This window comes from Diabrotica virgifera, chromosome 5, assembly GCF_917563875.1.
Source record: "Diabrotica virgifera virgifera chromosome 5, PGI_DIABVI_V3a".
Lineage (NCBI taxonomy): Eukaryota > Metazoa > Arthropoda > Insecta > Coleoptera > Chrysomelidae > Diabrotica > Diabrotica virgifera.
This window is the reverse complement of record NC_065447.1, coordinates 38,008,466-38,017,863: the sequence shown is the minus strand read 5'-3', so window position 1 is coordinate 38,017,863 and position 9,398 is coordinate 38,008,466. Positions and strand designations below refer to the sequence as shown.

The 9,398-nt window shown below is 33.0% G+C and overlaps 1 protein-coding gene across 1 annotated transcript; it reads right to left on the bottom strand.

Moving 5' to 3' along the window:
- Positions 1-3,321: 3,321 nt before the first annotated feature.
- LOC126884991 (myrosinase 1-like) lies at positions 3,322-8,809 on the bottom strand. The gene is made up of 8 exons (XM_050651379.1): positions 8,731-8,809; positions 5,543-6,729; positions 4,832-5,425; positions 4,679-4,773; positions 4,321-4,587; positions 4,083-4,223; positions 3,887-4,011; positions 3,322-3,562 (listed from the first exon to the last, which is right to left on the bottom strand). The coding sequence occupies exons 1-8, from the start codon at positions 8,778-8,780 to the stop codon at positions 3,397-3,399; spliced, it is 2,625 nt and encodes an 874-aa protein (XP_050507336.1). The 5' UTR covers positions 8,781-8,809; the 3' UTR covers positions 3,322-3,396.
- Positions 8,810-9,398: the final 589 nt, after the last annotated feature.

Sequence of the window (9,398 nt, the reverse complement as noted above, 5' to 3'; positions counted from 1 at the left end):
TCATCAAAAAAGAAAAGTAAAACATTTTTGTAAAATCTTTTTAACTTATTGTAAATCGTTGACTCCAAAAATTTACAAAACATCTTTCTAAATTTTATGCGATTTTTCCCGCAGTGACTTTTCTGATGTTATTTTTGCTCACATATTTATTTCAGGTGGGGTTAAATTTTCAATATCCCTACCGTCTTCAGAAATTTTCTTCAAAACAATATTTATTCTTGACATTTATCAGTTTGTTTAAATATTGTGAAATGTAAAAGCGTATGCATTTGACTTCACATTTCTAATAGGTAACTTTCACTTTTTTTATTACATAATAATGTTTAGTTTTATTTAAAAATGAAACGACCCTTGACGTCACATAATTATACTTTATTTATGTTTATCTTTACGGTTATATTTATATTTTAATGACATTTATTGTATGCTATTGTAATTTTGTTGAGGTTGGAGTTTAATACAGTTTTTGAAGGAAAGGAAAGATGGTTTACTATGAAAAAAAAAACACTCTAAGTGTTGTTTAGTGCCATTTTGTAAAAGTACAACTACTAAAAATCCCAATAAAATATTTATTCAACTACCAGCTGATAAAAAACTTTAAAGATATTTCAGTTAATACAAAAGGTCTTCATGTATGTCAATATCATTTTATCGTAAGTATAATATACGATGTCTGCTTAATAGTCCATTCTTTCACGGTTTTTGCTCTCAATTTTAAAGAACCTCTTGGATTGACATGAAATTTGGCATAAGTATAGCTTACATGTCAAAGAAAAAAAGTGATATTGTGCCGATGTGTGCTTTTGCCCTGGGGGTGACTTTCACCCCCTCTTGGAGGTGAAAAAATATATGTCCGAAAGAAGTCCGGAAATGGGTAAACTGACTAATTTCAAGTAACTTTTGTCCTATAGAGCTTTTTCGCCAAGTCAACACTTTTCGAGTTATTTGCGAGTGAATATGTTCATTTTTCAACAAAATAACCACATTTTTAGACGGTTTTTCGCAAATAACTCAAAAAGTAAGTATTTTTCGAAAAATATGTTCTTACTAAAAATATAGTTTATAAAAAAGCAAAAAAAAAAAATGGTGTACGCGTTAGGTCTCTGGATCTCGTAGAACCAGAGTTATAGCCAATGAAAAATAGATTCATATTCACCAAATTTCAAATAGAATATTTCGACGTGAAATATCCAAAAAATTAAGCACTTTTTGGGGAAAACCCATTATAACTTGTTTAAAGTGTTTAAAAAAAGATTTATTTCTGTTTTTACAAAAAGTTTCTAGCATTAAATTTAAGCAAGGTACGCTCAAAATAAAGTTGGTCCCTTTTGTTTTTGCAAAAAAAAATCGGGAAGACCACCCCCTAATTAGCAACTTAAATGAAATTAATCGTTACCGCTCCACAAATTATTTTACTTAGGTTGTTTTTATATGATCTGTAAGTTTCATCGATTCAAAGTGCTTATTTTTGAAAAAATTTGGTTTCAAATTAAAATTTTTAAAAATTTAAATTTTGAAAAATATGATTTTTTTCAAAATAACTTAAAAATTGTTAGAGATACCAAAAATCTCGAAAAACAAAAAAAAAGTCAGATTGGCTTTTCTGAATATTATGTATGTTTTTGTTTTTCTGTTAGACAAACATTGATTAAAATTTGATGTTTCTAAATTTGCATACATTCGTGATCAGTGACTCGTTCAACCCCTTTTAACTACAGCCCTTTCAATATTAAGGACTTTGAACCGATGAAACTTACCGATCATATAAACAATATATACACGAGTCAACAAACTTGTGAAGTCGTAACGATTAAGTTCATTTAAGATACTAATTAGGGGGTCATTTTCTCGATTTTTTTACCAAAACCAAAAGGGAATAACTTTATTTTGAGCGTAACTTGTTTAATTTTGATGCTAGAAATTTTTTTTATTAAACAAAAATGAAGCTTTTTTTAAACACTTTAAATAAGTTGTAATGAGTTTTCCCCGAAATGTGCTTCATTTTTGTTTATTTCACGGTAAAGTATTCCATTCGGAATTTGACGAATATGAACCTATTTTTCATTAGATATAACTCTGCTTCTACTAGGTTTAAGGACGTGATATATACACCATTTTTTTAAAAATTTTACAGGCTGTATTTTTGCTACAAATGTTTTTCGACAAAATACTTGCTATTTGAGTTATTTGCGAAAAACTGTCTAAAAGCGTGTTTATTTTGTTAAAAAAATGAACATATTCACTGCCAAATAACCCGAAAAGTATTGACTTAGTTAAAAAACACTATAGAACAAAAGTTACTTAAAATTAGCCAGTTTATCTATTTCCTGACTTTTTTTGGACGGATATTTTTTCACCCACAAAATGGGGTGAAAAGCACCCCCAGGGCAAAAGCACATATCGGCACAATATCACTTTTTTTCTTTGACTTGTTAGCTATGTGTATGCCAAATTTCATGTCAATCCAAGCGGTTCTTTAAAATTTAGAGATTTTGCAATATTTTACCCTTAAAGAACGGACTATAAAAAAAAACACAAAAATATTAGTTCGAAATTGTCTTAACAAAAACACTCAAATATTAGTCAGAAAAAGCAACTATCAAAATATTTATAAAACTGAGTGTCAGTGTCAAAAGACAACAAAATCTTTTTTCTCTTTGATATATGTTTTAAATTATATTCTGTTGCGATTTATAGCATTTTTTTGGAATTTAAAATTTTATGCAAGTTCCCTATTGAGTATGTGCCATCTTGGATACATAACGGTAATCCGCGATTCTATTGGTTAAACATCGTATTATAATGAAAACTAAATTTTCAAAAATACCAGAAAAGCTAAATAACTTCTACTCTCCTCCTGTAATATATCAGTAACAGTAATTGTAATATCTTTATCATATTGAGCTTTATTCATACACATTTTACAATAATTTGTAAAACTTCCTCAAGCTCCTCAAGCAAACCCTGTCTAATTTATATTAATTTAATACTGTGGACTGTGGGTATTTTCATCCCTATTTTTGGAGGTAAATAATGTTTTTTTCAGATTTTAGTTCAAGAAAAGGTATGTAAATTTTTTAAATTTGGGATGCGTAAATTATATATTAAACAGTATTAAAAACACCTTCTAGATATAGTTGAGACCAAAAGTCTTAAGATGTTAACTATTGTACTTATTTTGAAATTAATTTAGTCTACATTATTGTAGCGGGAATCTAAATCTGGAAAGAGTAGTTCCATCTGGGTCGTCATCATAAATTTTGGAATCTTTCTTGAGAATTTAAATTTTTTTTACCAGTTAAATAAATAAAAATGCAAACATGGGTTTTTAAAATGCTCGTTTATTATTGATCATTTGCCAAGTTAAGTACATTATATTAGTCATACTATTATTACCTAGTAATGGTAATAGTCGTAATTATAGTCGTAGCAGTACGGGATTGGGCAAGGGTTGTCGATACATCCAGTAGAAGCGAGATGTTGATAGTATGCTGCTGAAGATCTGGCTGTCCTTGTCTTCTGAGGGCAGTCGAATTCCACATCATATAAACCATATTTAAGGCTGTAATATAAATAATTAAATTAATGTTATATATCGGTAAGAACTCATTGTGAAACAGTAAACAGAATAGACAGTTTGGTTACGTTCTGCTTCATGGGTATGCACGCAGCTCCACTAATGAAATAGTAGGACAGAAATAGCTGTCTGGAGATTGTGCATGGCCTCTGAATCGAAAGGAAACATACACTGCCTTTTTCAATAAACAAATTAATTTATAGAATAGAATACTAATGATAATTGCAAAATACATATACTTATTGGTGAATATAAAATCAAATATATAATTATATTTGTAATATACAGGCAATAAATAATTATTCTTACGTGTATCCACCTAGTCTTCCATCGACTAGGTTCCATTCAAATCCATCGATATAACTGTAGTAAGTGTATCCATATACTCTGGTGTAGTCCTCAATCATTGAAAGTCTGACATTTCTAAGGATAGCCTAAAAATATTGGCAGAACATATATATAGAGTGTATAAAGCACAATATTTTAATAGAAATAAATCATTTACCTTAATATATTCAATTCTATCACAATCATAACAGTCTCTTGAACATGACGCATATCCGTCATTAGTAATGAATACAGATGGGTTATAGTAGTTTCTGCTGATCCATCCAAGAAGTGATCTAATTCCACAGGTAAGGTATTCCTTAAATAAAGAAACACATAAATATGTAGGTATAGGTAAAAAAGCTAAATATTTTTTGCTTAACAAATTTGCCTCATTTTTTATAAACTTTACTTACTCCTTCACAGCCAACTAATTGCACTCCCACATCTGATTCATAACATATGTTGCCCCAGTAATTGTCAACACAAGCTGTAACATAGAATGCTGAATCGTAGGCAAGGGAGAAGAAGTCATGAGTTCCTTTAATGTATTCGATTTCTGCGTGCGAAAAGACTGGAAGTCTTGCGTTGTAGTAACCGTTGTAGTCGCAATTTAGACGAATTCTTTCAATCATAACTTCTGGATAATCTCCAAGGTAAATAGGATGGGCAAACCAACCAATCTTAAATAAATAAAATTCAAATTTAAGTTAAATTACATTATTTGTTAACAAGCCAAGTACAATGTAGGTAAAAGTAAAGCCTACGACTTACTTGGAATTGAAGTTTAGTTTCAGAAGCACATAAGTCAGTGTCACAACAAGATTGAGGTTCATACCAATCGGAGTTAAGAGTGATTGATATCTTTCCTAAAATAATAAAATAATAGTATTATTTTACAAATATTTAAAAAAACACACGTATTACCATTTTGGCATGGTCTGTAGTAGTCATCGTATAAATGGTAAGCAGCAGCATGAGCTTTAAGGAGGTTGTGACCGCAAATATATTCATAATTTCCAGGTCCATCGTTTATACCAGGAGCAAATGTTCCTTGACCATAGCCATCTTTGCAGATAACGGTTGGTTTGTGGAAAGTTATCCAATATTTAACATCATCTCCAAAGCATTCGAAACAAACTCTTGCATATTCAGTGTACCATTCAACAAAAGATGGACACAGGAATCCTCCTTGATCTTGAAGAGCTTGAGGAAGATCGCCATAGTAGAGAACTACGATCGGTTCAATGTGATTAAGTTTTAATAGCTTAATAAGCGTACGATAATGTTCAATTCCGTAGGGATTAACTTCACCACATCCGTCGTATATGATGCTAGGCCACGAAATGGAGAATACGTAATGCCTAACAGTTAGATTGTTCAAGAGTTCAATGTCTCCCTTAATATGATTGTACGCATCTGCAGAAATATCACCATTTGAACCATCAAGGACTACTGATGGACATGTGTGAAGCCAACGATCCCAAATGCTTTCGCTTTTGCAATCCTGATCCCAGGCCCCTTTAAAAAATAAAAGGTAATTTAGTCATCAACCATGTGAAATTCTGTCTGGTTAGATCTTAATTGGTAAAGTATTAGTTTAAATAATAGAATAAAAGAGCTATACAGTAGTGTTACCTTCAATATGGTAGGCACCGCTAGCTACTCCAAATGAAAATTCTTTTGGAAAGACATCGCAGCTTTCAGCTGGTGGAGGTATAGCAGGAACTGAGCCAGCGGGGTAGGGGTAATCACAACCATCCCAATAGTTGGGCCAGCAGTCTGGCCAGTATTCTTGCCAGTTGTCAGGCCATTCACAGGGCCACTCATTAGGATATCCATGGGGTACAGGCCAACCTTGTGGGAAATTATTGGGCCAGTCATGTGGTAAACCGTGTGGGAAATCGTGAGGATATTCGGGAACAAATTCAAGAGGATAGTCACAGGGCCAATTGTCTGGCCAACCATTTGGGAAATGCCTGGGCCATTGGTTTGGCCATCCTTGTGGTAAACCATGAGGCAAGCCATGTGGCGAACCATGTGAATACGGAATTACATCACATGATTCAATTGGTAGAGAAGGATGTGGGTATGGTAGATTATGTGGTAGTGGTAAGGGACCTGGACCTGGGTATGGGCCTAAGGGACCTGGGCCTGGGTATGGTCCTGGTCCTGGGTATGGTCCCTGTGGATATCCATGTCCATGTGGTAATGGTATTGGAAGTTCACAATCATTCCAGTAATTAGGCCAGCAATCAGGCCAGTAATCCCTCCAGTTTTCAGGCCAGTCACAGGGCCAAGCATTAGGATATCCATGTGGTAAATTATCTGGTAGCCAACCATGTGGGAAGTGATTAGGCCAGTCATGTGGTAACCCGTGTGGAAAATCAATAGGCCAGTTATTGGGCAAACCAAGGGGAAAATCGCAAGGCCAATCATTTGGCCAACCACATGGGAAATAACGTGGCCATTCATTTGGCCAGGCAACCAGCCAGTCTGGTAGACCACCACATGGTTCAGGAATTGGAAGATGATGAGGAAGTGGTAGATGTGGTGGTAGTGGACCAGGATTTATGGGGCCATGAGGATATCCAGGATACGGATAGTCACAATCATCATAGTCCAAGATTGGTCCGACAATTACTGGTAATACAGGAATTTCATATACTGGTTCAAGTATTATATTAGGGTAGTGTGGTGGTGGTATTACAGGAATTTCACATGCTGGTTCGGGTATTGGGTGAGGATAGTGTACTGGATACGGTTCACAATCTTTAGGTGGGAAATTAGGATGAACAGGATATCCAGGTTGGGGATCTCCATAACTGAAAAATAAAAAAGGATAAATATTAAAAAACGAAAATAAATCTAAGAAGATTACAATAAACAAAAACCTTGTATTATAATATATCAACAACAGTACAATCAACCTTGAGTGTTGAGTCACATGAGAATAGAGTAAGCAGCAATCAAATAGTGGATAGGATACGAGAAAATCTGTTTTAAATTACAAATTCTTCTGAAAACATGCTATGATCAAACATAATACTCGTACGACCGTTCCGTAAGATGGATTAAGTATAAACAATATCAACGACATCAACAACAGTTTAACACTGGTAGTAATTGAGTTTTGGGATAGTTCTGTCAATTCGTTTGAGTTGTTATTAGTACTGTTCTTATTTCTGCCACCCCTAGCGTAGATCGGAAATCATCATTGTCACTGCAACTTTGTTAGCAGCGCGGCTAAAAATTTCAATCGAGCTACACTCGAACCATTGACGACGACATTTTTCGCCTTCCCACATTTCTTTTGGCCTTAATTTTGCCATGCATGATATTTCTTAAAAGCTCGTACTTTTTACCCTCCCCCATAATGTGGCCCAAGTATGATATAAAATATTTCTAGTTTTTATCTCATTTACAATTTCGCATCTTTTTTCTAAATTTTGGAGTACTTGCGTGTTAGTGACGCAGTCGATCCATGATATTTTGAGAATGCTCCTATAGCACCACGCCTCGAATGCTTCGATGTTTTTTATGGTCGACTGTTTTTGTGTCCAAGCACCTAGATATTTATAACAGGACACAAGCTCAATCGCTGTAATGTCTTTTAGAAGACTAGATCTGATGTTCTTTGATTTCGCGATTATCATAAATTTAGATTTTTTTCAAATTAATTTTCAAGCCGTAACTGTTAGAGTATATATTGAGACTTTGAACGAGATGTTGTAGTTCTACTAGCGTTTCCGATAGGAGAACCGTATCGTCAGCATACCTTAGATTGTCTAATTATTTGATTTCTTTCAGGAGAATACTTAAAATTCCCTGGGGAGAGCTATAATAAATAGACAGGTCCTTGATCATATAAGGAAAGAAATGGAGTGACCCCAATCCATCAAAATGTGCAAAATATCATATCTTTTGCACCTGTTTATATGATAATGGAATGGTTTAAATGAAGAACTAATAAAAACCGTAGAGAATAGAATAACAAATGCTGAAGGAATTGCCAACATTCATTAATTGAATGAGACACCATAAGAAGAAAAATCAAAGAAAAACCAAATTATAATATCCTTAAAATTTCATTAAATATTTTACAAAGCAATTAGAAAAGGAGAAAAAAAATAAAAAAAGGATAAACTCTGTACTATTTAATTTGTCTCTGAAAAAACTATTTATTTCTTCGAATAAATCAATTAAATATAAAAGGCATGATTTAAAAAAGGCAATAAAATCAAAACTTTCTAAGAACATATAAAAAGCTATACAGGCAACAAAAAAAATCGATCTATTTTTCTGTGTTTTTTTTTTATAAATTCCGTGAAGAATAAAACTATGAATTTTATGCATGACTTTTGAGACATACAATATAATTTTTAAGAACCTCACTCGTTTGTGTTATTCTAGGAAACGCCAGAACTGTAAGGCTCTAGACAAATCAATTCAAGATGTATTGAGATAATCCATAACTTAAAAAATATAATATAAAAAATATAACAAAATATAATAATAAAGTTGATCGAGAAAATGAGAGAAAGGTTCCACGTATATAGCTTAATGGTTTAAAATGCCAAGGTATCACAAAGAACACGTCAGGAAGAAATAGATATATTTCTAAGGCTATTTGAATAAATTTGTTAGTAATTTTTTTTATTATTTTATTAACAGGCGAAGATAGAAAATTGAAGATAGATTATAAGTGAGCGAAAATGTATAGGTGAAATATTTTATTTGCAAAAATCAATGCGCTATATAAAAAGTTTTAATTTATTTAATTTATATCCAAATTAAAGTTATATATTATATATCTATTGCCTTACCTGAGTTGTAGAGCAAGCAACGTTGCAAGAATATGCAACGCCCGAACCATTGTGACTGTGTTAGCGAGACAAACTTGCCCACAATGCTGGATGATGCTGCCGTTCTTCCTTTTAAACAGATATTTTAAATGATTATTACAAAAAGCCGTGCTAAAACCCTCTTTTATAGTCACGTATGATTTTGATAAACACAATTAATATCATAGTTACCAGCTATATGTGTTAAAACTCAAAAAAATATTTCACTTATCAATTAAATACCACATCTGCATACTTCTTTTGGTTTATATCTATATGTTTGCTCTTTAGGCCTTGGAGTTGTCGGCGATAGTAAAGTAATTATTCAATGTTCAAATAATTATCCGAATATAAGTTATTTACAAAACAATTACTCAACGCGGATTCTTAAAAAAAAATAAAGAGTAATAGGGACCGGACTTCTGGACCGGACTTTTTTGGTTGCTATACGGAGTAGTTGTGTTGAGGTCTTTCTCTACCATGTACTCAGATTGGCAAGCCAGGATATCCTTCTTGGTCCTGGGGCCCTTTTTCCTTCAATTTTACCTTGTAAAATGCATTGGAGTAGCTCGTATCTGTTGATTTATCATTATATCTCTCAAGGACTCCAGCTTACAGCCCTTCACGATTTTGACTAAATCTGCGGTTGT

Bases quoted from the DNA above. Each gene is read 5' to 3' on its own strand.
- LOC126884991 (XM_050651379.1), bottom strand. From the start codon at position 8,780: ATGGTTCGGGCGTTGCATATTCTTGCAACGTTGCTTGCTCTACAACTC. The intron at 4,774-4,831 runs GTAATACGTGTG...TTATTATTTTAG, and splicing joins CTACAGACCATGCCAAAATG to GAAAGATATCAATCACTCTT. The intron at 4,224-4,320 runs GTAAGTAAAGTT...TCTTTATTTAAG, and splicing joins AATTAGTTGGCTGTGAAGGA to GAATACCTTACCTGTGGAAT.